Consider the following 27,442-nt stretch of genomic DNA (forward strand, 5'->3'; position numbering starts at 1 on the left):
CATGTGATACTTGATTTGTCTGACTCAGTAGGATAATCTGTAGTCCAGTGATGTCACTGCAAATGACATTATTTCATCTGTTTTATTATTTGAGTAGAATTCCATTGTGTATATATATACCATACCTTCTTTATCCATTCCTCTATCAGTGGACATTTAGGTTGCTTCCTTGTCTGGGCTGTTGTAAATAGTACTGCAGTGAAGATGGGATGCATATTTCTGTTTGAATTATGATATTCTTCAGATACATGCCCAGGAGTGGGATCGCTGGATCATTCGGTAGTTCTATTTTAAGAGTTTTTTTGTCTTTTTTTCTTCCAAATCTATTGACATATACATGGCATACAGTCCATTGTAAGTTTTAATGTGTACAACATACTTATTTGACCTATACACATCATGATATAGTTATCACAATAAGTTTAATAAATATCCATCATCTCATATAGTTACAAAATAAAAGAAAAAGAAAAAATATATTTTCTTTGTGATGAGAACTCAAGATTTACTCTTAACAACTTTCATATATAATGTAGAACAGTGTTTGTTATATTAATAATATTGTATGTTACATCCTTAGTACTTATACCTGTAAAAGTTAATTTTAAAATCTGTACATTATAGAAAATCTGAACTATCTAAATGGATTTTAAAACAGCATAAATTACTTTGTGTTTCAATCTTGTTAAGAACAAAATACTGTTTAATTATCTTACTAGCCACTCTTTTTTTCTGTTAATAGTTTCTACTAAAATCAAGTTCCATTGTTTTTTAAAGCTTATCAGTTCAGTCACTCAGTCATGTCCAACTCTTTGTGAACCAGTGGACTGCAGCACCCCAGGCTTCCCTGTCCATCACCAACTTCCAGAGTTTACTCAAACTCATATCCATCGAGTCGGTAATGCCGTCCAACCATCTCATCCTCTGTCATCCCCTTCTCCTGCCCTCAATCTTTCCCAGCATCAGGGTCTTGTCTAATGAGTCTGTTCTTCGAATCAGGTGGCCACAGTATTGGAGCTTCAGCTTCAGTATCAGTCCTTCCAATGAATACTAAGGGTTGATTTCCTTTAGGATTGAGTGGTTTGATCTCCTTGCAGTCCAAGGGACTCTCAAGAGTCTTCTCCAACACCACACTTTAAAAGCATCAATTCTTCAGTGCTCAGCTTTCTTTATAGTCCAACTCTCACATCCATACATGACTCCTGGAAAAACCATAGCTTTGACTAGATAGGCCTTTGTTGGCAAAGTGATGTCTCTGCTTTTTAATATGCTGTCGAGGTTTGTCAGTTTTTCTTTCAAGGAGCAAGCATCTTTTAATTTTACAGCTGCATTCACCATCTGCAGTGATTTTGGAGCCCAAAAAAATAAACTGTGTCACTGTTCCCATTGTTTCTCCATCCATTTGCCATGAAGTGATGGGACTGGATGCCATGATCTTGGTTTTTCGAATGTTGAGTTTTAAGCCAGCTTTTTCACTCTCCTCTTTCATTTTCATCAAGAGGCTCTTTAGTTCCTCTTCACTTTCTGCCATCAGTGTGATGTCATATGCATATCTGAGGTTACTGATATTTCTCCTGGAAATGTTGATCCCAGCTTGTGTTTCTTCCAGCCCAGCGTTTCTCATGATGTACTCTGCATATAACTTAAATAAGCAGGGTGACAATATACAGCCTCGACGTGTTCCTTTCCCTGTTTGGAACCAGTTGATTGTTTATGTCTGGTTCTAACTGCTGCTTCTAGGCCTGCACACAGGTTTCTCAGGAGGCAGGTCAGGTGGTCTGGTATTCCCATCTCTGTAAGAATTTTCCACAGTTTGTTGTGAACCACACAATCAAAGGCTTTAGTGTAGTCAGTGAAGCAGAAATAGATGTTTTTCTGGATTCTCTTGCTTTTTCTATGATCTGTTGGATGTTGGCAATTTGACCTCTGGTTCCTCTGCCTTTTCTAAATCCAGCTTGAACATCTGGAAGTTTTCAGTTCATATACTGTTGAAGCCTAGCTTGGAGAATTTTGAGCATTACTTTGCTGTCGTGTGAGACGAGTGCAGTTGTGCAGTAGTTTGAAATTCTTTGGCATTGCCTTTCTTTGGGATTGGAATGAAAACTGACCTGTTCCAGTCCTGTGGCCACTGGTGAGTTTTCCAAATTTGCTGGCATATTGAGTGTAGCACTTTCACAGCATCATCTTTTAGGATTTGAAATAGCTCAACTGGAATTCCATCACCTCCACTAGCTTTGTTCATAGTGATTCTTCCTAAGACCCTCTTGACTTCTCACTCCAGGATGTCTGGCTCTAGGTGAGTGATCACATCATCGTGGTCATCTGGGTCATTAAGATCTTTTTTGTATAGTTCTTCTGTGTATTCTTGCCACCACCTCTTAATATCTTCTGCTTCTCTTAGGTCCATACCATTTCTTTGCTTTATTGTGCCCATCTTTGCATGAAATGTTCCCTTGGTATCTCTAATTTTCTTGAAGAGATCGCTACTCCTTCCCATTCTATTGTTTTCCTCTATTTCTTTGCACTGATCACTTAGAAAGGCTTTCTTATCTCTCCTCCTATTCTTTGGAACTCTGCATTCAGATGGATTTACATTTCCTCTTCTTTGCCTTTCGCTTCTCTTATTTTCTCAGCTATTTGTAAGGCCTCCTCAGACAACCACTTCGACTTCTTGCATTTCTTTTCCTTGATAATGGTTTTGCTCATTGCCTCCTGTACGGTATTACGAACCTCTGTCCATAGTTCTTTATGCACTTTGTCTATCAGATCTAATCCCTTTAATCTGTTCGTCACTTCCACTGTATAATCGTAAAGGATTTGATTTCGGTCAAACCTGAGTGGTCTATTGGTTTTCCCTACTTTCTTCAATTTAAGTCTGAATTTTACAGAAAGGAGTTCATCACTGAGCCACAGTCAGCTCTCAGTCTTGTTTTTGCTGATTGTATAGAACTTCTCCATCTTCACCTGCAAATAATAAAATCAGTCTGATTTTGATATTGGTCATCTGGTGATGTCCATGTGTACAGTCATCTCTTGCATTGTTGGGAGAGAGTGTTTTCTATGACCAGTGCGTTTTCTTGGCAAAGCTCTGTTAGGCTTTGCCCTGCTTCACTCTGTACTCCAAGGCCAAGCTTGCCTGTTACTCCAGGTATCGTTGGCTTCCTACTTTTGCATTCCAATCCCCTATGATGGAAATTACATCTTTTTTTGGTGTGAGTTCTAGAAAATCTTGTAGGTCATCATAGAACCGTTCAATTTCAGCTTCTTCAGCATTACTGGTTGGGACATAGACTTGGATTACTGTGATATTGGGTTTGCCTTGGAAATGAACAGAGATCATTCTGTGATTTTTGTGATTGTACCCAAGTACTGCATTTCGGACTCTCTTGTTGACTAAGAGGGATACTCCATTTCTTCTAAGGGATTCTTGCCAACAATAGTAGATATAATGGTCATCTGAGTTAAATTCAGTCATTCCAGTCCACTTTAGTTCACTGATTCTTAAAATGTCCATGTTCACTCTTGTCATCTCCTGTTTGACCACTTCCAATTTGCCTTGATTCATGGACCTAACATTCCAAGTTCCTATGCAATATTGCTCTTTACAGCATCGGATCTTGCTTCTATCACCAGTTACATCCACAACTGGGTGTTGTTTTCACTTTGGCTCCGTCTCTTCATTCTTTCTGGAGTTATTTCTCCACTGATCTCCAGTAGCATATTGGGCACCTACTGACCTGGGCAGTTCATCTTTCAGTGTCCTATCTTTTTGCCTTTTCATACTGTTCATGGGGTTCTCAAGGCAAGAATACTGAAGTGGTTTGCCATTCCCTTCTCCAGTGGACCAGATTTTGTCAGAACTCTCCACCATGACTTGTCCATCTAGGGTGCCCCTGCACAGGATGGCTCATTGAGTTAGACAAGACTGTGATCCATTTGATCAGTTTGGTTAGTTTTCTGTGACTGTGGTTTTCATTCTGTCTGCCCTCTGATGGATGAGAATTAGAGGCTTGTGGAAGCTTCGTGATGGGAGGGACTCCTGTGGTGGAATCTGGGTCTTGCTCTGATGGTCAGGGCCATGGTCAGTAAATCTGGAATCCAATATAAAGCTTATATTTAGAATTAACTCAGAAATTACAACTTGTGTGGAAATTGCTGTATCACCATTTCCCATCTATTATTGTCACCAAACAAGGGTTGAGGGATTAGTCTAGTTTGCTCCCATCAGCAGTCATTTGAGTCTAACTTCTTTTGTTTATTTAACTTTTTATTTTACATTGGAGTAAAACAGTTAACAGTGCTGTCATAGTTTCAGGTGGACAGCAAAGAAACTCAGCCATACATATACAAGTGTTCATTCTCCGCACACACCCCTCCCACCGCATCTGCCAGATTACTCTGAGCAGAGTTCCCTGTGCCATACAGCAGTACCCTGCAGGTTATCCATGTGAAATACAGCATTGTGTACATGTCGATCCCCCAATCCTTATCTCTTCCTCCCATCGTTCATCGTCTGGCAACCAAAGTTCATTTTCTGATTCTCTAAGTCTGTTTCTGTTTTGTAGGTAAGTTCGTTTGTATCGTCTGTTTTTAGAGTCCGCATGTAAGGGATGTCATATGATATTTCTCCTCTTCTATCTGTCTGACTTCATGCAGTATAACAGTTTCTAAGTCCATTCATGTTGCTGCAGCTGGCATTATTTCATTTTTTAATGGCTGAGTGATATTCCGTTGTGTATATGTATCACACCTTCTTCACCCATTCCCGTCGATGGACACTGATGTTGTTTCCATGTCTTGGCTATTGTAATCAATCATGCCGTGAACATCCAGAGGCATGTGTCCTTTTGGACCATGTTTTTCTCTGGGTATGTACCCAGGAGTGGGATTGAAAGGTCATGTGGCAGCTCTATTTTTAGTATTTTAAGGAATTTCTGTACTGTTCTCCATAGTGTCTATACCGATTTACATTCCCACCAGCAGTTTAGGAGGCTTCCTTCTCTCCATACCCTCTCCATGATTTATTGTCTGGGTTTTTCTTTATGATAGGCATTCTGACTGGTGTGAGTTGTAGTTTTGATGTGCATTTCTCTAGTAAGTAGTGATGTTCAGCACCTTGTCATATGCCTTTTGGCCGTGCGTATGTCTTCTTTGAGAAATGTCTATTTCGGTCTTCTGCCCATTTTTTAAATTGGATGGTAATTGCTTTACAATATGATGTTAGTTTCTGCTGTATAGCAACACAAATCAGCCATGACTATACACACACACACATACACATCCCGTCCCTCTTGAGTCTGCTTCCCACCCCTTTTGGTCATCACAGAGGGCCTTACTGGGCTCCCTGTGTTAGACAGCAACTTTCTACTAGCTATGTTTTACACATGGTAGTGTATATGTCAACGCTCCTTTCTCAAATTTGTCCAACCCTCTCCTTTACCCACTGTGTCCACAAGTACATTCTCTACATCTGCATCTCTGTTCTTGCCCTGCAAATAGGTTCATCAGTAACATTTTTTCCTCAATTTCGAATATATGCCCTAAGTAAGTAAGGAAGTAAGTGAAAGTCACTCAGTTGTGTCCAACTCTTTGCGACTCCATGGACTATACAGTCCATGGAATTCTCTAGGCCAGAATACTGGAGTGGGTAGCCTTCCCCTTCTCCAGGGGAATCTTCCCAACCCAGGGACTAAAGCCAGGTCTCCTGCATTGCAGGGGTATTCTTTACCAGCTGAGCCACAAAGAAAGCCCATATATGCCCTAGTATATGATATTTGTTTTTCTCTTTCTTATTTACTTCACTCTGTATAACAGGCTTAGGATTCATCCACCTCAGGTCAACTAATTCACATGCATTCCTTTTTATGGCTGAGTAATATTTCATTGTATATATGTACTGCAACTTCTTTATCCATTCATCTGTCATGGACATCTAAGTTGCTTCCATGTCCTGTCTACTGTAAATAGTGCTGCAGTGAACATTGGGGTACATGTGTCTTTTGAACTGTGGTTTTCTTAGGTTTATGCCCAGTAGTGGGATTGCAGGGTCATATGGTTGTTTTATTCCTAGTTTTTTTTTAAGGACTCTTCGTAGTCTTCTGAACCACTTTTTGAATGGGTTGTATGTTTTGATGATGTTAATCCTCACGAGCTCTTTTTAAATTTTGGAGACTGATCTCTTGTCTGTCACATCATTTGCAAATATTTTCTCCCAACTGTGGGTTGTCTTTTCGTTTTGTTTATTGTTTATTTTGCTGTGCAAAAGCTTTTGAGTTTAAGTAGGGCCCATCTGTTTGCTTTTGTTTTTATTTGCATTATTTGTGGAGACAGATTGAAAAATATATTGCTCAATTTATGTCAGAATGTTCTGCCCATATTATTACAGAATATTGAGTAGAGTTTCCTGTGCTATAGAGTAAATCTTTTGTAGATTATTTCATATATAGTAGTGTGTATACATTAATCCAAAACACCTAATTTATCTCCCACCCTTTCCCCTTTGATAACTATAAGTTTGTTTTGTATGTCTGTGAGCCTGTTTCTGTTTAGTAAATAAGTTCATTTGTGTCCTTTTCTTTACATTCCACATATAAGTGATATCATATTTTACTTTCTTAATTCACTTAGTATGATAATATGTATGTTGATTGATGTTGCTGCAAATGGCATTATATCATTTGTTGTAGGGCTGAGTAGTGTTCCATTGTATATACATACTCATATTTTTTATCCATTCACTTGTCAATGGACATGTAGGTTACTTCTGTGTCTTCAGTTCAGTTTAGTCACTCAGTCCTGTCCAACTCTTTGTGACCCCATGGACTGTAGCATGCCAGGCCTCCCTGTCCTAGGCTATTGTAAATTTGAATTGCAAATATTGTAAATATGAATTGCAGTAAATAAACCTTGGCATACATGTATCCTTTTGAATTTTTTTTTTCTCCAGATACATGCCAAAGAGTGAGATTGCTGGGTCATATGGTAGCTCTATTTTAATCTTTTTAAGGAATTGCCATACTGTTCTCCGTTTTGGCTATAACATTTCACTTTCCCACCAACATTGTCAGAGGGTTCCCTTTTCTCCACACCCTCCTCAGCATTTATAGTTTTTAGACTCTTTGATCATGACTATTCTGACCAGGATGAGGTTATACTTCATTCTCATTTTGATTTATTCTTCTCTGATAATTAGTGATGTTGAGCATATTTTCATGTGCTTTTCTGAATGTCTTCTTTGGAGAAATTTCTATTTAAATCCTCTGTCATTTTTTGATTGGGTTGTTTGGTGTTTTTTTATATTGAGCTGTTGGTATATTTTAGAGATTAATCCCCTGTCAATAGCATCCTTTGCAAATATTTTCTCCCATTCTGTGGATTCTCTTTTCACTTTATTTATGTTTTTCTTCACTATGCAAAAGTTTTTAAGTTTAACTAGATCCTATTTGTTTATTTTTGTTTTTATTTTCATTACTGTATGCTGTGGATCTAAAACTATATTGCTGCAATTTATGTCAGAGTGTCTGGCCCATGTTTTCTTTTAAGAGTTTTATAGTATCTGGTCTTACATTTTGGTCCTTAATCCACTTTGAATTTATTTTTGTGTGTGATGTTAGAGAACATTGTAATTCTATTCTTCTATGTGTAGCTTTCCAATTTTCTCAGCAGCACTTATTGAAGAGATTGTCTTTTTTCCACTGCACATTCTTGCCTACTTTGTTGTGGATTAATTGATGTTAGGTGCATGGATTATGCGTGGACTTTCTATCCTATTCTTTTGGTGTATAAGTCTGTCTTTGTGCCACTACCATACTGCTTTGATTACTGTAGCATTTAGCGTAGTTTGAAGTCAGGGAGCCTCATTCTTCTAGCTTCATTTTTCTATTTTTCTTGTTCAAGATTGCTTTGGCTATTTGTGGTCTTTTGTGTTTACAAACAAATTGTAAAATCATTTGTTCTAGTTCATGAAAAATGCCATTGGTAATTTGATAGGCATTGCATTGAACCTGTAGATTTCCTTGGGTAGTACAGTCATATTGACAATATTAATCCTTCTAATCAAGAATGTGTTATATATTTTCATCTGTTTGTGTCATCTTTGATTTCCTTAATCAGTCTCATATAATATTTGAAGTACTGGTCCTTTATGTCTTTCAGTTCAGTTCAGTCACTCAGTTGTGTCCGACTCTTTGCGACTCCATGAACCACAGCACGCCAGGCCTCCCTGTCCATCACCAACTCCCTGAATCCACCCAAACCCATGTTCATCGAGTCAGTGATGCCATCCAGCCATTTCATCCTCTGTCGTTCCCTTCTCCTCCTGCCCTCAATCTTTCCCAGCATCAGGGTCTTTTCCAATGAGTCAGCTCTTCACATCAGGTGGCCAAAGTATTGTAGTTTCAGCTTCAACATCAGTCCTTCCAATGAACACCCAGGACTGATCTCCTTTAGGATGGACTGGTTTGATCTCCTTGCAGTCCAAGGGACTCTCAAGAGTCTTCTCCAACACCACACTTCAAAAGCATCAATTCTTCGGTACTCAGCTTTCTTTATAGTCCAACTCTCACATCCATACATGACCACTGGAAAAATCATAGCCTTGACTAGACAGACCTTTGTTGGCAAAGTAATGTCTCAGCTTTTTAATATGCTGTCTAGGTTGGTCATAACTTTGCTTCCAAGGAGTAAGCGTCTTTTAATTTCATGGCTGCAGTCACCATCTGCAGAGATTTTGGAGCCCAGAAAAATAAAGTCAGCCACTGTTTCCACTGTTTCCCCATCTATATGCCATGAAGTGATGGGACCGGATGCCATGATATTAGTTTTCTGAATGTTGAGCTTTAAGCCACCTTTTTCACTCTCCAGTTTCACTTTCATCAAGAGGCTCTTTAGTTCTTCTTCGCTTTCTGCCATAAGGGTGGTGTCATCTGCATATCTGAGGTTATTGATATTTCTCCCGGCAATCTTGATTCCAGCTTGTGCTTCCTGCAGCGGCAGTGCACAGAGCGTGGCCGAGAGGAACTACTCCGGGCCCAAGGTCAGGGGCGGCGTCAGAGGTAAGGGGCGACAGCTGCACTTTGCTGAAGCAGCCGTGAAGAGAGACACTGTGTCCGAGGTAAGAGAAACCCAGGTAAGACGGTGGGCACTCAGAGAGGGGATCAGAGGCAGACAGGCTGAAACTACAGTCACGGATGGACAACTAGCCAATCTGATCACACAGACCACAGCCTTGTCTAACTCAGTGAAACTAAGCCATGCATGTGGGGCCACCCAAAACGGACAGGCCATGGAGGAGAGGTCTGACAGAATGTGGTCCACTGGAGAAGGGAATGGCAAACCACTTCAGTATTCTTGCCTTGAGAACCCCATGAACAGTATGAAAAGGCAAAAAGATAGGACACTGAAAGATGAACTGCCCAGGTCAGTAGGTGCCCAATATGCTACTGGATATCAGTGGAGAAATAACTCCAGAAAGAATGAAGAGATGGAGCCAAAGTGAAAACAACACCCAGTTGTGAATGGGACTGGTGATTGAAGCAAGATTCGATGCTATAAAGAGCAATATTGCATAGGAACCTGGAATGTTAGGTCCATGAATCAAGGCAAATTGGAAGTGGTCAAACAGGAGATGGCAAGAGTGAACATCAACATTCTAGGAATCAGTGAACTAAGATGGACTGGAATGACTGAATTTAACTCAGATGACCATTATATCTACTGCTGTGGGCAGGAATCCCTTAGAAGAAATGGAGTAGCCATTATAGTCAACAAAAGAGTCTGAAATGCAGTACTTGGATGCAATCTCAAAAATGACAGAATGATCTTTGTTCATTTCCAAGGCAAACCATTCAATATCACGGTAATTCAAGTCTATACCCCGACTAGTAATGCCAAAGAAGCTGAAGTAGAACAGTTCTATGGAGACCTACAAGACCTTCTAGAACTAACACCCAAAAAAGATGTCCTTTTCATTATAGGGGACTGGAATGCAAAAGTAGGAAGTTAAGAAACACCTGGCGTAACAGGCAAATTTGGCCTTGGAGTACAAAATGAAGCAGGGCAAAGGCTAATAGAGTTCTGCCAAGAGAATGCACTGGTCATAGGAAACACCCTCTTCCAACAGCACAAGAGAAGACTCTACACATGGACATCACCAGATGGTCGACACCGAAATCAGATTGATTATATTCTTTGCAGCCAAAGATGGAGAAGCTCTATACAGTCAGCAAAAATAAGACTGGGAGCTGACTGTGGCTGAAATTGAAGAAAGTGGAGAAAACCACTAGACCATTGAGGTATGACCTAAATCAAATCCCTTATGCCTATACAATAGCAGTGAGAAACAGATTTAAAGGACTAGATCTGATAGACAGAGTGCCTGATGAACTATGGATGGAGGTTCATGACATTGTACAGGAGACAGGAATCAAGACCGTCTCCAAGGAAAAGAAATGCAAAAAAGCAAAATGGCTGTCTGTGAAAAGACGGGAAACAAAAAGCAAAGGAGAAAAGGAAAGATACTGATTTGAATGCAGAGTTCCAAAGAATAGCAAGGAGAGATAAGAAAGCCTTCCTCAGCGATCAATGCAAAGAAATAGAGGAAAACAATAGAATGGGAAAGACTAGAGATCTCTTCAAGAAAATTAGAGATACCAAGAGAACATTTCATGCAAAGATGGGCTCGATAAAGGACAGAAATGGTATGGACCTAACAGAAGCAGAAGATATTAAGAAGAGGTGGCAAGAATACACAGAAGAATTGTACAAAAAAGTTCTTCACAACCCAGACAATCACGATGGTGTGATCACTCACCTAGAGCCAGACATCCTGGAATGTGAAGTCAAGTGGGCCTTAGGAACCATCACTACGAACAAAGCTAGTGGAGGTGATGGAATTCCAGATGAGCTATTTCAAATCCTGAAAGATGATGCTGTGAAAGTGCTGCACTCAATATGCCAGCAAATATGGAATACTCAGCAGTGGCTACAGGACTGGAAAAGGTCAGTTTTCATTCCAGTCCCTAAGAAAGGCAATGCCAAAGAATGCGCAAACTACTGCACAGTTGCACTCATCTCACACGCTAGTAAAGTAATGCTTAAAATTCTCCAAGCCAGGCTTCAGCAATATGTGAACCATGAACTTCCAGATGTTCAAGCCAGTTTTAGAAAAGGCAGAGGAACCAGAGATCAAATTGCCAACATCCGCTGGATCATCAGAAAAGCAAAAGAGTACCAGAAAAACATCTGTTTCTGCTTTATTGACTATGCCAAAGCCTTTGACTGTGTGGATCACAATAAACTGTGGAAAATTCTGAAAGAGATGGGAATACCTGACTGCCTGACCTGCCTCTTGAGAAACCTGTATGCAGGTCAGGAAGCAACAGTTAGAACTGGACATGGAACAACAGACTGGTTCCAAATAGGAAAAGGAGTACGTCAAGGCTGTATATTGTCACCCTCCTCATTTGTCTCTTTAGGTAGGTTTATTCCTGAACATTTTATTCTTTTTGCAATGGTAAATGGCATGGTTTCTCTTTCTCATCTTTCATTCTTAGTTTATAGAAATGCAACAGATTTCTGTATAATAATTTTATGTTCTGCAACTTTACCAAATTCATTGCCGAGATTTAGTAGTTTTCTAGTCGCATCTTTGAGATTTTCTGTGTATAGTATGTCATCTGCAAACATGACAGTTTTACTTCTGTTCCAATTTGGATTGCTTTTATTTTTTTCCTTTTCTGATTGCCGTGGTTAGGGCTTCCAAAACTGTGTTGAGTAAAAATGGTAAGAGTGTATGTGCTTGTCTTGTTCCTGATCTTAGATGAAATGCATTCTGCTTTTCACCATTGAGCATGGCATTAGGGGTGGGTTTCTCATATACGGCCTTTAATATGTTAAGATAGATTTCCTCTATGCCAACTTTATGAAGAGTTTTTGTCATAAATGGGTTTTGAATTTGTCAAAAGATTATTCTGCATTGATTGAGATGATCATGTGGTTTTTATTCTTCAGTTTGTTAATGTGGTATATTTCAGATATATTAACTTTGACACTAAAAAAAATCACATTAATCTGCACTAACTTATAAATATTTAGAAATCTTTGCATCCTTGGGACAAATCTTATTTGATTATGGTGTGTGGTGCTTTTAAAGTATTGTTGGATTCGGTTTGTTAGTGATTTGTGGAGGGTTTTTGCGTCTGTGTTCATCAGCGGTATCAGCCTGTAATTTCCTTTTTGTGTGGTATCTTTGTCAGACACAGCCGTGCTGCTCTCTTCACTCCAGATCAAAGCACCAGGCCCTTCACACAGTTCGCTGCTACCGTCTTGCAGTGTTTGTGCGCATGGCTGACCTGAAATGTGTGTAGCCATTTTGCAGTAGAAATTCCAGTCTGAAGCACTGAGTGCAAAGCTTCTGCACACAGCACCCTATGGGCAAGTGAAAGTAGACTAAGCGCAGATCCTGTTTTCATTTCCCAGGAATTGTTAATGGGCTTTGTCCCTGACACAACCAGATGAAAATGTCCCAGGGACGTCTAAAAACAGCACTGTGGCCTTTGGAAGGGGTCACCGTTACAGTGCTGTGGAAAATGCGCTCTAAAACCTAGTGCTTAAAGCCAGAAGAGTCAAAGGGATTGCCAAGGGAGACTGTACCAAGAGAGAAAGAGCTTGGCACGTCATTACAGATTTCAGACAGAGGATGAGGTCTGAGGAAAGGGAGATCAAACGTGAACTGTGTAGCAGGTGCTGCCGTTTGCCGCTCAGGTCTGTTTTTCCTCTTTCATTTTTGCTGTCCAAGCCCACGTTATTCCACATTGCCCTGCTTCACTCAGGGAATGAGCCGCTGACAGCTCCAGAAGCAGATTCTAAGTGATCTAAGCTGAACATCATGCTCTATTCCTCTTGCTGTAAATTGGTTTAGGCACATGCACATACATATACACACATACATGTATACCTGTACACAAGCCTGGCATTATGAGGGGAAACCTGCTGTGGAGACTCCTAGGAAAGAGCTATTTGCTACTGATAAAAAACACAGGAGTAGAGGCAGTCCTCTTCCTCCGCTGCATGTTTGTTCCTCTTTGAACTACAGCAGCTTCATTGTAGCAGTGAAGAAGGCTAGCTCAAGAATGGCAGAGTAGAAAATGGAAGGAGTCTTGGCTCTTGATCACATCACCCTAGAGACCAAGTTCTTCAGGACTATGGGAGAGAGCTTCTCCCCAATGTTTAAAAATCAGCCGAGTAAGATTTTCTGTTATAATAATTGCAGTCAAAAGTGCAAATTAACATGTGAACTACAAGTCAGAATCTTAAAATCAAAGTAAGGATCGACAGTGTCCAATGCTTCTGGTCATTCAGGAATAAGGGGGGAAAGTCTTTGGTCTGGATCCAAACTAAAAAAATCGAATTTTTGAACATACATATGTGCTATATTTAATGAATGCAGGTTAGAAGTACATTTTCATCATACCGTGTGAATAAATGAAAGATATCGTATCAGTCAGGGTTTAATTAGAAAAGAAGAATGACCGTGCGATAGACGACAGATAGATGGCATGGATGGGTGGTGGATAGGTAAGTAGATAGACAAAGGGATTTGACCTACCTGATTGTGAGAGCTGGTTAAGTAATCTCTGTAAGGCTGTTGACTTTGCCTCTGATGCTGTAGCTTGAAGTCCACATAGCAGACAGCTGGGAAGAGAAAATGGATATAAAGTGAGGAAGAGCAAGGGCACTCCCAAATTCCCAGGCATGAGCTGGAGCCCATGAGAACAGTCTGACAGATACGTCCCTTCTTGTTGCTTCTCACCTTAATGGAAAGAGTGTCCTGTGAGAACTAGGGCAAGTCAAGAAGTCAGAAACACTGACTCCACGCAGGTAGACTCCAGGGGTGCAGTTCTGGCTACTGCCTCACCCTAGGAAGTGAGCCAGCAGATAAGCAAGGAGATGTCTAAGACACAAATGGCTGCTTCTTCACCTCTGCCCTCCAAATCCCTCACAGAAATATCCCTGTGGCCCACCCTAACTGGCAACATACAGGTAAAGGAATTTGGGGGAATGTAGCCTAGTCAGGTTGACACAGAGTCATCAAAACTTGCCTATCTCTTATTGATAACACAAAAATATCCTGTGTTACTATTTGTAATCTAATTAGATGGCCTTTGGAAAGAACATTTAATGATTTACATACATCCTTGCCCCAGGCTTTTAGTAGCATCTGTGTTGCAAAATACTTGTACCTGCGCAGGCCTCATACTATTTCAATTAGGAGTTGTAAAGGAGAGCATTTATCACCACCAAACTTGGTGAATATGCATATAGTGACACTATATATTCTGAGAGCACTTGCTTTTTTTTTTTTTAACAGACATATATTTCTTGCTGTGATCTCAAGAAACTTCTATCAAACTGTCATCCTCTAGTTTCAATTTTGCCCAAATTTATCAAAATTTAACCCCATAATGAAGTTCATGTGGGAATAAAATTACGTAAAAAAGACATCATTTAATATCTGAAAAACCTATTTTGTCAAACATGTTTTCCTTTGTTATAATTGAGCCACAGTCACCGTGGCAAATAAATCATAGATATGTTCAGAACAATATAAAAGGCAAGGTTAAGAGGTGTGTGTTTACTATTGCTTTCACAGTTAATTAACTTATATCCACTTGGGCAGGTCAGTTGACCTCTTTGTGTTTCTGTTATTTATTAAGTGAAACACATGAAGTAAATTTTTAATTTATTGCTGACTGATTCTACATAAATAAAAACTTTAAGATGTATACATGTGTTACAAAATATTTAGGGAAAAGTACACACATACAGTAAAACAATTTAAAACATAAAAATACTTCCACTAATTCCTCTGACACTGGCATATATATAGTTGTAAGCATATCATTGAAAGAGTTACTAACTATTTTATTTGCAAGGACCAAATAACATAAATCCAGCCACAAAAATTTTGCATCAAATATATCACACATTTTTCCTTGTAATTTTTATTTGTACAGATTAATTAGAAACCTTAAGTTTCAAATAAATAGACAATGTGCCAAAAAAATAACATATTTGCTTAAAGACACATAAGTGACCACATTGACTTTGGGAATAGCAAAGAGGGTAGATTTGCCCTGCTACATAATAACACTTCAGTGATATAATAATAAGTCAGACAGGTAGATGATGGAAACAAAGTAGCAAGCACAAAATTATACTCATGTCATATAAACATAGGAATCTGATATATGTCAAAGGTTATACCACAGATCAATGGGAGTAGAATGGACTGTTACCTGATAGTGTTAGAGGAACTGGTTCACAACTTGGATAAAAGTAAACCTATATTCTCACCTAAAGCTATGAACAAAATAGCTTCTAAATGAACTAAAAACTTAAATGTGAACTCTAAAACTTATTATGTAAAAAGTGACTAGAAGATAATGTAGGAAAATTTTTTGTGTCTAATGTGCAGATAAAGGACTTAATCAAAGTTCAAAAATACATACCGTAAGGCAAGGGAACGATAATAGACTTGATTATAATTAAGAATTTTTAGGAACTTCCCTGATGGTCCAGTTGTTAAGACTCTGCACTCCCAGTGCAGAGGGACTGGGTTCAATCCCTAGTCAAGAAAAGTTACCTCTTTTCAATAAATGATGCTGTAGAAAATGTACATCTACATGGAGGGGGAAAAATGAACCTCAACTCTTACTTCACATTGCATGGAAAAATTAACTTGAAATAATGACCTAACAGAACACTGAAAACTCGCCTAGGGAGAAAAAAGAAAAGCTTTGTGATTTTAGGCTAGACAAAAGATTTCTTACATGGAATACAAAATGTATAAAATATTTAGGAAAAAAATAGAAAATAAACTTCTTAAAGAATTAAAACTTCTAATCTTTGCAAATTATTATTAAGGAAAAAAAAAGGCAGAGCATAGATTTGGAGGAAATAATTAGAATATACATACTGGATAAAGAACTAGTGTTCATAATATATTAAAAGGACTTAGGGAAGATGTTGATAAATGTGTGTGAGCAGAGGGTATATAGGAAATCTCTGTAGCTCCTGCTCCATTTTGTTAACCTAAAACTTCTCTAAAAAATAAAATATATTTAAAGCTACAACAGAAAAAAAAAAATTACAACTCCTAACAAGAAAACAAACTTGCTTGCTTGCTTACTAAGTCGCTTCAGTTGTGTCCAACTCCGTGTGACCCCATGGACTGCAGCCCACCAGGCTCCTCCGTCCATGGGATTCTCCAGGCAAGAGTACTGGAGTGGGGTGCCACTGCAAGGAAACAAACTACAAAATGGGCAAAAAATTTGGCAAGTATTTCATATGAGACAGTTGGCCAAAAAAGCACACAAAACGAGATCAATATCCTCAGTCATCAATAAAGTGCAAATCAAAACCATGATATGTCTCTATTACACAACTGTTACAAAAGCTTTAAAAAAAAAAACTGACAATAGCGTGTGCAGACAAGAATGCAGAACAACTGGAAATTTCATCCACTGCAAAATGACACGGCTGCTTTCAATAATTTGGCAGTTTCTTTAAAAGTTCAGTAAGTACTTACCATGTAACTTAGCAATTCTTTTCCAAGGTATTTACCCAAGAAATGAAAAATGCAAGAAACAACCTGTAAAGGAATGTTAATAGACTTTTTATTCATATTAGCCAGACACTGGAAACTCATTTGTGAGCTGATCAATACAGCCATACAGCAGAATTTTACAAAATAGTAAGAAGGACAGTAAGAAGGAACTGCGGATACCTACAACAACATGAGTTAATCTCAAAAACACTATGTGGGAGTTTTGGGGCGGCAGCAGCAGTAGCGGCAGGAGGGCTGCTGGGCGCGCTCACAGGACTTCCTCCGCCTGCAGGTTGGGAAAGGGTGTTTCAGCTGCTGCTGGAGAGCGTGTTTCCAGGGGAGGCGAGGAAACCCGTCCAGAACCGAAAATGCCAAAACCGATCAACGTCCGAGTGACCACCATGGATGCGGAGCTGGAGTTCGCCATCCAGCCAAACACCACAGGAAAGCAGCTTTTTGATCAGGTGGTTGAGACCATTGGCCTTAGAGAAGTGTGGTACTTTGGCCTCCAGTACGTGGATAACAAAGGATTTCCTACGTGGTTGAAACTTGATAAAAAGGTGTCCGCCCAGGAGGTCAGGAAGGAGAGCCCGCTGCAGTTCAAGTTCTGGGCCAAGTTCTACCCCGAGGATGTGGCCGAGGAGCTCATTCAGGACATCACGCAGAAGCTCTTCTTCCTGCAAGTGAAGGAGGGCATTCTCAGCGATGAGATCTACTGCCCGCCTGACACCGCCGTGCTCCTGGGCTCCTATGCCGTGCAGGCCAAGTTCGGCGACTACAACAAGGAGCTGCACAAGGCCGGGTACCTCGGCTCCGAGCGGCTCATCCCCCAGTCATGGACCAGCACAAGCTCACCAGGGACCAGTGGGAGGACTGGATCCAGGTGTGGCACGCCGAGCACCACGGGATGCTCAAAGACAGGCCATGCTGTAATACCTGAAGATCGCCCAGGACCTGGAAATATATGGGATCAACTATTTTGAGATAAAAAATAAGAAAGGAACAGACCTTTGGCTCGGCGTTGATGCCCTTGGACTAAATATCTATGAGAAAGATGATAAGTTGACCCCAAAGATTGGTTTCCTGTTGAGTGAGATCAGGAACATCTCTTTCAATGACAAGAAGTTTGTCATCAAGCCCATCGACAAGAAGGCTCCCGACTTCGTGTTCTACGCCCCTCGCCTGCGGATCGACAAGCGGATCCCGCAACTCTGCATGGGCAACCATGAGCTGTACATGCGCCGCCGGAAGCCTGACACTGTTGAGGTGCAGCAGATGAAGGCCCAGGCCCGGGAGGAGAAGCACCAGAAGCAGCTGGAGCGGCAGCAGTTGGAAACCGAGAAGAAGAGGAGAGAGACTGTGGAGAGAGAAAAAGAGCAGATGATGCGTGAGAAGGAGGAGCTGATGCTCAGGCTTCAAGACTACGAGGAAAAAACTAGGAAGGCTGAGAAAGAGCTCTCCGACCAGATCCAGAGAGCGATGAAGCTGGAGGAGGAGAGGAAGCGGGCCCAGGAGGAGGCGGGGCGCCTGGAGGCTGACCGCCTGGCCGCGCTGCGCACCAAGGAGGAGCTGGAGAGCAGGCGGCTGACCAGATCAAGAGCCAGGAGCAGCTGGCCACGGAGCTCGCCGAGTACATGGCCAAGATCGCCCTCCTGGAGGAGGCGCGGCGGCGCAAGGAGAACGAGGTGGAGGAGTGGCAGCTCCGGGCCAAGGAAGCCCAGGATGACCTGGTGAAGACCCAGGAGGAGCTGCACCTGGTGATGACCGCGCCTCCGCCGCTGGTGTATGAGCCAGTGAACTACCATGTGCACGAGGGCCTGCAGGAGGAGGGCACAGAGCTGAGCGCTGAGCTGTGCAGCGAGGGCATCCTGGACAACTGCAACGAGGAGAAGCGCATTACCGAGGCAGAGAAGAACGAGCGCGTGCAGCTGCAGCAGATGACTGACCAGTGAGCTGTCCCAGGCTAGAGACGAGAACAAGCGGACCCACAACGACATCATCCACAACGAGAACATGAGGCAAGGCCGGGACAAGTACAAGACCCTGCGGCATATCTGACAAGGCAACACCAAGCAGCGCATCGACAAGTTCGAGGCCATGTGAGGGGCGGGGACTCGGCTCCGCGCGGTGGCCGGCCCGCGCCCCCCGCTCCACGCCGCCCCCAGCCCTCTGGCCGCCCCCCTCTCCCCACTCCGGGTCCTTCACCAGGAGAGCAGTTACTGCAGTGGGAGTGTTCTGGGGCTGGGACCGGCAACAGTTTCCCTGGTTTATTTTTCCCAGTTGTATCATAGTGCCAAACAGGCCTGATTCTTATTTTTATTTTTATTGAATCACTTCCTGGTTTTTTTGTTTTTGCTTGGAGCAGGACGAAATCAATTAAGGAAAGCTGCCTGTAAGGTCTGAGTAACTAAATCCTCCATGCTGGCATGTGTGATACGAGATTCAGTATAATTAAAACCACATCGTGGCTTATATTTTATGCCATACTTTTTTCTATCTGAAATTAGCTGAAATTGATTTTATTCTTGATTTCTATGAAGGATCCACCTCTGTATATTTGTTTTTTGAAGGGTGAAAAGTTGGACGCACTCCCTTATGCGCACCCACCATTTCCTTCCTCCAGGCCTTCAGTTCAGTTGACGAAATCCTGAGATCATTCGATCCCTCAGGATAAACAATGGTGGATACTGTACTCTGGATATTTTTTTTTTTTTTTTTTTTTTTGCTTAACAGGTAGAGGGCTACATTGTTGGACTTACACACTTAAATAATGATCAGCTATAGAGTATAGTATTTAAATGTAAGTGATAACGTGGGTTTGTAACATTAGTTTAAAAAAGGGAAAGTTTCATTCTGTATATTTTGTTACTTTTTACAGAATAATAAAAGAATTACATAGTAAAAAAAAACACTATGTGGAACAAAAGTCAGACAAAAAAGAGTGCCTACACTGGATGATTTTATTAATTTAAGTATTAAACTCTAGCTGTTTCTTAGTCTCTAACTTGTGTCCCCATGGACTTCAGCGCTATAGGCTTCTCTGTCCTCCATCATCTCTCTGAGTTTGCTCAAATTCATGTCCATTGCATTGGTGATGCCATCCAGCCATCTCATCCTCTGTCACCCGCTTCTCCTTCTGCCTTCAATCTTTCACAGCATCAGGGTCTTTTCCATTGAGTCAGCTTTTCTCATCAGCTGGCCAAAGTATTGGAGCTTCAAGCATCAGTCCTTCCAGTGAATATTCAGGGTCGATTTCCTTTTGGATTGACTGGTTGATCTCCTTGCTGTCCAAGGGACTCTCAAAGAGTTTTCTCCAGCACCACAGTTTGAAAGGATCAATTCTTTGGTGCTCAGCCTTTTTATAGTCCAACTCTCACATCTGTACATGACCTACTAGAAAAACCATAGCTTTGACTGTACAGAACTTTGTCAGCAAAGTGATGTCTCTGTTTTTGATATGCTGTCTAGGTTTGTCATAGCTTTCCTTTCAAGGAGCAAGCAACTTTTAATTTCATGGCTGCAGTCACCCTCCACAATGATTTTGGAGCTCAAGAAAATAAAATCTGTCAGTGCTCCCACTTTTTCCAATCTATTTGCAGTGAAGTGATGTGAGCAGATGCCATGATCTTATTAGCTTTTTGCTTTTTTTTTAATCTTAGTTTTTTGAATGTTGAGTTTCAAGCTAGCTTTTTCAGTCTCCTCTTTCACTCTCATCAAGAGACTCTTTAGTTCCTCTTCACTTTCTGCAATTAGAGTAGCATCATCTACATATATAAGGTTGTTGGTATTTCTCCTGGCAATCTTGATTCCAGCTTGTGATTCACCCAGCTTGGCATTTCATATGATATACTCTGCATATAAGTTAAATAAGCAGGGTGACAATATACAGCCTTGCCATATTCCTTTCCCAATTATGAACCTGTCAGTTGTTCCATGTCGGGATCTGACTGTTGCTTCTTGACCAACATACAGGTTTCTCGGGGCAGGTAAGGTGGTCTGGTAGTCCCATCTCTTTAAGAATTTTCCACAGTTTGCTGTGATCCCCACAGTCAAAGATGCAGAAGCAGATGTTTTTCTGGCATTCCCTTGCTTTCTCCATGATCCAGATAATGTTGGAAATTTGATCTCTGGTTCCTCTGCCTTTTCTAAACTCATCTTGCACACCTGGAGTTCTCAGTTCACATACTGTTGAAGCCTCACTTGAAGGATATTCAGGATAACCTTCCTAGCATGTGAAATGAACACAATTGTACAGTAGTTTGAGCATTCTTTGGCATTGCCCTTCTTTGTGATTGGAATGAAAATGACCTTTTCCAGTCCTTTGGCTAATGCTGAGTTTTCCAAATGTGTTGACATATTGAGTGCAGCATCATCTTTTAGGATTTGAAATAGCTCAGCTGGAATTCCATCAGCTCCACTAGCTTTGTTCATAGTAATACTTCCTAAGATCCACTTGACTTCACATTCCAGGATGTCTTGCTGTAGGTGAGTAGTCACCATCCTGGTTTTCTGGGTCATTAAGATCTTTTTTGTATAGTTCTGGGTATTCTTGCCACCTCTTCTTAATCTGCTTCTGTTAGATCCTTATCATTTCTGTCCTTTATCATGCCCATCATTGCATGAAATATTCCCTTGATATCTCCAGTTTTCTTGAAGTGATCTCTAGTCTTTCCCATTTTATTGTTTTCCTCTATTTATTTGTATTGTTCATTTAAGAAGGCCTTCTTAGCTCTCCTTGCTATTCTCTGAAATTCTGCATTCAGTTGGGTATGCATACATGTGTGCTAAACTTCCTTTAGTTGTGTCTGACTCTTTGCAACCCTATGGGCTGTAGTCCACCAGGTTCCTCTGTTCATGGGGTTCTCCAGACAAGAATACTGGAGTGGGTTGCCATTTCCTTCTCCAGGGGATCTTCCCAACCCAGGGATCAAACCAGCATCTCTTAGGTCTCCTGAATTGGCAGGCAGGTTCTTTACCACTAGCACCACTTGGGAAGCCCTCAGTTGGATATATCTTTCCCTTTCTCCCTTGCCTTTCACTTCTCTTCTTGCCTGACGTAAAGCCACCTCAGATAACCACTTGGCCTTCTTGCATTTCTTTTCCTTTGGGACGGTTTTGATCCTTCCTCCTGTACAATGTTACACACCTGTGCTCATAATTCTTCAGGCACTCTATCTAATCCCTTGAATCTGTTTGTAACCTCCACTGTATAATCATAAGGGGTTTGATTAGGTCATACCTGAATGGCTTCATGGCTTTACCTACTTTCTTCAATTTAAGTCTGAATTTTGCAATATGGAGCTTATGATCTGAGACACAGTCAACTCCAGGTCATCATTTCGCTGACTGTATAGAACTTATCCATCTTTGACTGCAAAGAACATAATCAGTCTGATTTGGTATTGTCCATCAGGTGATATCCATGTGTGCAGTCACCTCATGGGTTGTTGGAAAAGGGGGTTTGCTATGATCAGCGTGTTCACTTGACTAAACTCTTAGCCTTTGCCCTGTTCTATTTGTATTCCTAGGCCAAACTTTCCTATTATTCCAGGTATCTCTTGACTTCCTACTTCTCCATTCCAATCCTCTATGATGAAAAGGACTTCTCTTTTTCTTGGTGTTAGTTCTAGGTGTTGTAGGTCTTCCTATAACTAGTCAGCTTCAGCTTTTTCAGTATCAGTGGCTGGAGCATAGATTTGGATTACTGTGATGTTGAATGATTTGCCCTGGAAATGAACCAAGATCATTCTGTTGTTTTTGAGGTTGCAGCCAAGTACTGCATTTCAGACTCTCTTGTTGACTATGAAGGCTACTCCATTTCTTTTAAGGGATTATTGCCCACAGTAGTAGATACAATGGTCATCTGAATTAAATTCTCCTATTCCCGTCCATTTTAGTTCACTGATTCCTAAAATGTCAATGTTCAATCTTGCCATCTCTTGCTTGACCTCATCCAATTTACCTTAATTCATGGACCTAACATTCCAGGTTCCTGTGCAATATTGTTCTTTACAGCATCGGACTTTACTTTCACTACCAGACACATCACAACTGAGCATTGTTTCTGCTTTGGCCCAGCCACTTCATTTTTGCTGGAGCTGTTAGTAATTGCCCCCTGCTCTTTCTCAGTAGCATGTGAAAGTGAAGTCGCTCAGTTGTGTCCGACTCTTTGTGACCCTATGGACTGTAGCCCACCAGGCTCCTCTGTCCATGGGATTTTCCAGGCAAGAATACTGGTGTCGGTTGCCATTTCCTTCTCCAGGGGATCTTCCCGACCTAGGGATCGAGCGCAGGTGTCCCGCATTGCAGGCAGACTCTACTATCTGAGCCACCAGGAAAGCCCCTTCAGTAGCATACTGGACATCTTCTGACCTCTGGGGCTCATCTTCCAGTGTCATATCTTTCTGCCTTTTCATGCTGTTCATGGGGTTGTCGTGGCAAGAATACTGGACTGGTTTGCTGTTTCCTCCTCTGGCGGACTACATTTTGTCAGAACTCTTCACTATGACCTGTCTGTCTTGGGAGGCCCTGCAAGGCATGGCTACATTGCTTCCGTGAGTTATGCAAGCCCCTTCCCCATGACAAGGCTGTGATCCATGAAGGAGAGCAAGGTCACAGAGTAAGGGTCAAATTCCCAAAACAATGAACACTTAAAAACTGATATTAAAATAAAACATAATTGCAGAAAAATATGAGTTACTAAGGGGTAAATTTAACAATATAATATTTGTCCAGTGAAAAACCACAGCACCTGATGAAATTAAAACCTAACCAAGGAGATACATAAAGTGTAAATAAGTTAAAGTCTCAATTATTGCTAAATGGTCAGTTCAGTCACTCAGTCGTGTCTGACTTTTTGCAACCCCATGAATTGCAGCATGCCAGGCCTCCCTGTGCATCACCAACTCCCTGAGTTTACCCAAACCCATGTCCATCGAGTTGGTGATGCCATCCAACCATCTCATCCCCTGTTGTCCCCTTTTCCTCCTGCCCCCAATCCTTCCCAGCATTAGGGTCTTTTCCAATGAGTCAGCTCTTCGCATCAGGTGGCCAAAGTATTGGAGTTTCAGCCTCAACATCAGTCCTTCCAATGAACACCCAGGACTGATCTCCTTTAGTATGGACTGGTTGGATCTCCTTGCAGTCCAAGGGACTCGCAAGAGTCTTCTCCAACACCGCACTTCAAAAGCATCAATTCTTCGGCGCTCAGCTTTCTTCACCGTCCAACTCTCACATCCATACATGACCACTGGAAAAACCATAGCCTTGACTAGATGGACCTTTGTTGGCAAAGTAATGTTTCTGCCTTTAAACATGTTATCTAGGTTGGTCATAACCTTCCTTCCAAAGAGTAAGTGTCTTTTAATTTCATGGCTGCAATCTCCATCTGCAGTGATTTTGGAGCCCCCCAAAATAAAGTCTGACACTGTTTCCACTGTTTCCCCATCTATTTGCCATGAAGTGATGGGACCAGATGCCATGATCTTAGTTTTCTGAACGTTGAGCTTTAAGCCAACTTTTTCACTCTCTTCTTTCACTTTCATCAAGAGGCTCTTGAGTTCTTCTTCACTTTCTGCCATGAGGGTGATGTCATCTGCATATCTGAGGTTATTGATATTTCTCCCGGCAATCTTGATTCCAGCTTGTGTTTCTTCCAGCACAGCATTTCTCATGATATACCCTGCATATAAGTTAAATAAGCAGGGTGACAATATACAGCCTTGACGTACTCCTTTTCCTATTTGGAACCAGTCTGTTGTTCCATGTCCAGTTCTAACTGTTGCTTCCTGACCTGCATACAGGTTTCTCATGAGACAGGTCAGATGGTCTGGTATTCCCATCTCTTTCAGAATTTTCCACAGTTTATTGTGATCCACACAGTCAAAGGCTTTGGCATAGTCAATAAAGCAGAAATAGATGTTTCTCTGGAACTCTCTTGCTTTTTCGATGATCCAGCAGATGTTGGCAATTTGATCTCTGGTTCCTCTGCCTTTTCTAAAACTGGCTTGAACATCTGGAAGTTCATGGTTCACGTACTGTTGAAGCCTGGCTTGGAGAATTTTGAGCATTTCTTTACTAGCATGTGAGATGAGTGCAGTTGTGCGGTAGTTTGAGCATTCTTTGGCATTGCCTTTCTTTGGGATTGGAATGAAAACTGACTTTTTCCAGTCCTGTGGCCACTGTTGAGTTTTCCACATTTGCTGGCATATTGAGTGCAGCACTTTCACAGCATCATCTTTCAGGATTTGAAATAGCTCATCTGGAATTCCATCACCTCCACTAGCTTTGTTCGTTAAATGGTCAATATTCTGCAAATTGATTATAGTTTCAATATAATCTCAATAAAGATCCTAGCAGGCTTGCTGGTAGAAATTGACAAGTTAATCCTAAAATATACATTAAAAAGCAAAGGAATTTAGAATGCCAAAACAATTTTGAAAAAGAATAAAATTTAGAGTTCATACTACTTGATTTCATGATTTACTATAAAGTAATCAAGGTAGTGTTGTGTTAGCATAGAAATGTAATCTAGTAGACCAGTATAGGGAACCCAGAAACAGACCACACATACATGAACAACTGATTGGAAGAGGATAGTCTTTTTAACACGTGGTACTAGAAAAATGGGATATACATATTCCAAAAACAAAGAATGAGAAAAGTTACCCCCACACACAATTTTGATCCATACTCATACTATAATACATATAAAAATCAACTTGAATCATAGACTTAAAAGTATAATCCTCCTAGAAGAAAACATAGAAAAATCTTTGTGACCTCGAGTTAGGCAAAGATTTCTATACACAGTTAATGAACCATGAGACAAAAAAAGTGGATAAATTGGACTTGATCAGAATTTTTTAAATTCTGCATTTCAAAAGAGACCATTAAGAAAACGAAAACACAAGTCATACACTAGGAGAAAACCTTTGCAGCTTATCTAATAGATGACTGGTATCAACAGTTGTTTTATAAAATTGGAACAAAAACATGAACAGATACTTTACCCAAGAGATAAGGATGGCAAATGAAGACACTAAAAGCTGTTACCACTCGTCATTAGGGAAATGCAAATTATCACCGCACACTTATCAGAATGGCTAAAATGAAAAAAAAACCAACCTACACTACAAAATACTAACATGAATAGAGTAAGAAAAACTCTCATATACAACAGTATATCCACTTTGAAAAATGATTTGGCAGTTTTTTATAAAGTAAAACATACATTTTACCACACCACCTAGCAATCCCACTCCAGGGTATTTACCAAAGAAAGAGAAGAATATGTCTACCAGAAACCCTTATATGAAATGTTTATAGCACCTTAATTCATAATAACCCAAAGATTGGAAACCCAGTTGGTGAATGGATAGAAACAAACTGGAGTACATCCAATACAAGAAATGTTACACAGCAATAAAAAGGGTATTTTTGTATTTCACTTTAAAAATACTGCAAATGCAACCTATTTCTCTTGCATTATAGTGTCTTTACAAGTTGTTCTTTACTTGTGAGTAGGAAGATAGTGGCATGCCATGTAAAAACATTTCCTTTCAGAAATATACATTAAAATGTCTTACATTTTCCTATTACATACCACATCTCTAAACACTTCTTCACAAAGTATCATTAGATTTCCTAAGGAGCCATAAGTTACAGAAACCAATTTTTCATTTATCTGTTAAGCATATGAATGTTTATTTGTAACAGTGGAATTAACCTCTGTTATTCACGTCAATAAAATAAATATTAAAATCCCTATATTACTTGGGCCCTTCTCTACCAACTTTAATTCATAGAAAATGAGACTTAGTTGTTTCTATATTTCTCAAGTGTCTCAGATGCTTTTTATTAGGTTTAAAAACTGAAAGATAGTAAACAGACTAGTAATAGTGATGCTGGTAACACACACACAAGTTTCCGTTAATACTAACCTATCAGGTAACAGTGGCAAGAAAGAAAAGTTTGATAAGGCTGGCATTTATGGAATATAGCATTTCTGGGAGACATCAAAATAATGAAAAAAAAATAGAACTGATATGTGAGGCACTATTTCAGGTGCTGTGGACACAGCAGTGAACAAAATAAAACAATATTTTAGTGAAGGGACAGTCAATAACAAATGAAAAAAGATAAAGTCAAATAATAGTTCAGCATTAGAAGAGAAAGCAAGATAAGGAATGTAAAAACAAGGGCAGGGTACTTTATATAGAGACCTGAGGTGATATTTGAGCTGAGACTTCAGTTAGGTGAGGGAACATGTTTCTTGCAAATCAGGGATGAAAACACTCTTAATCCAAAGACCCAAGACTATTCTTGGGTGTATTCTAAAAACAACGGGAGTAACATGAGTGAGGCAAAACAAACAGAAGTAGCTAGGGGCAAAGTGTCATAGATTAGAGAGCTGTGAATGCTGAGTATATTCATCAAAAATTATGGAACATTTGAAAGTTTTTTGTTTTTTTTTTTAACTGCCATTGGTGAAGAGTTGAATCAGATTTTACCATCTTAAAATTAGGTATCAGATATCTTTAGAATCCGCCTGCCAATGCAGGAGACACAGGTTCTATCCTGGAGTTGGGAACATCCCCTGGAAGAGGAAATGGCAACCCACTCTAGTATTCTTGCCTGGAAAATTCCATAGACAGAGGTGCTTGGTGGGTTACAGTCTATAAGGTCGCAAAGAGTTGGACATGACTGAGCGCACACACATTAGATATCTAAGTGGCGATGACTTCATGGGGAGTGGTTAAGTTGAAGATACTTAGCACAGAAATGGAAAAAGAAGGAAAAACAGTAAAGCTGTTGAGACAGGGAACTGAAGTTCAA

The 27,442-nt window shown here is 40.5% G+C and overlaps 1 protein-coding gene and 1 pseudogene across 5 annotated transcripts in view; both read left to right on the forward strand.

Moving 5' to 3' along the window:
* LOC145509644 (uncharacterized) overlaps nt 1-27,442 on the forward strand; it is a 340,359-nt gene that overhangs the window by 31,358 nt on the left and 281,559 nt on the right. The window contains exons 2-5 of one of the 5 annotated variants that reach the window (XR_014056267.1): nt 8,973-9,112; nt 12,255-12,357; nt 12,478-12,762; nt 14,369-14,520. Coding sequence is in view for 2 of the 5 variants with exons in the window: in XM_081498864.1 (XP_081354990.1) it covers nt 8,973-9,496 (524 nt within the window). In the remaining 3 variants the exon portion in view is untranslated. Of the gene's footprint in view, nt 1-8,972; nt 14,521-27,442 lie in introns of those variants that run through there. The other 4 variants (XM_081498865.1, XR_014056264.1, XR_014056263.1 and 1 more) reach the window with 4 other exon arrangements.
* Nucleotides 16,932-18,709, forward strand: LOC145509643 (ezrin pseudogene; annotated as a pseudogene).

The sequence above is a fragment of the Giraffa tippelskirchi genome, chromosome 6 (assembly GCF_054371585.1).
Source record: "Giraffa tippelskirchi isolate mGirTip1 chromosome 6, T2T-mGirTip1v1.2.pri, whole genome shotgun sequence".
NCBI classification, from domain to species: domain Eukaryota; kingdom Metazoa; phylum Chordata; class Mammalia; order Artiodactyla; family Giraffidae; genus Giraffa; species Giraffa tippelskirchi.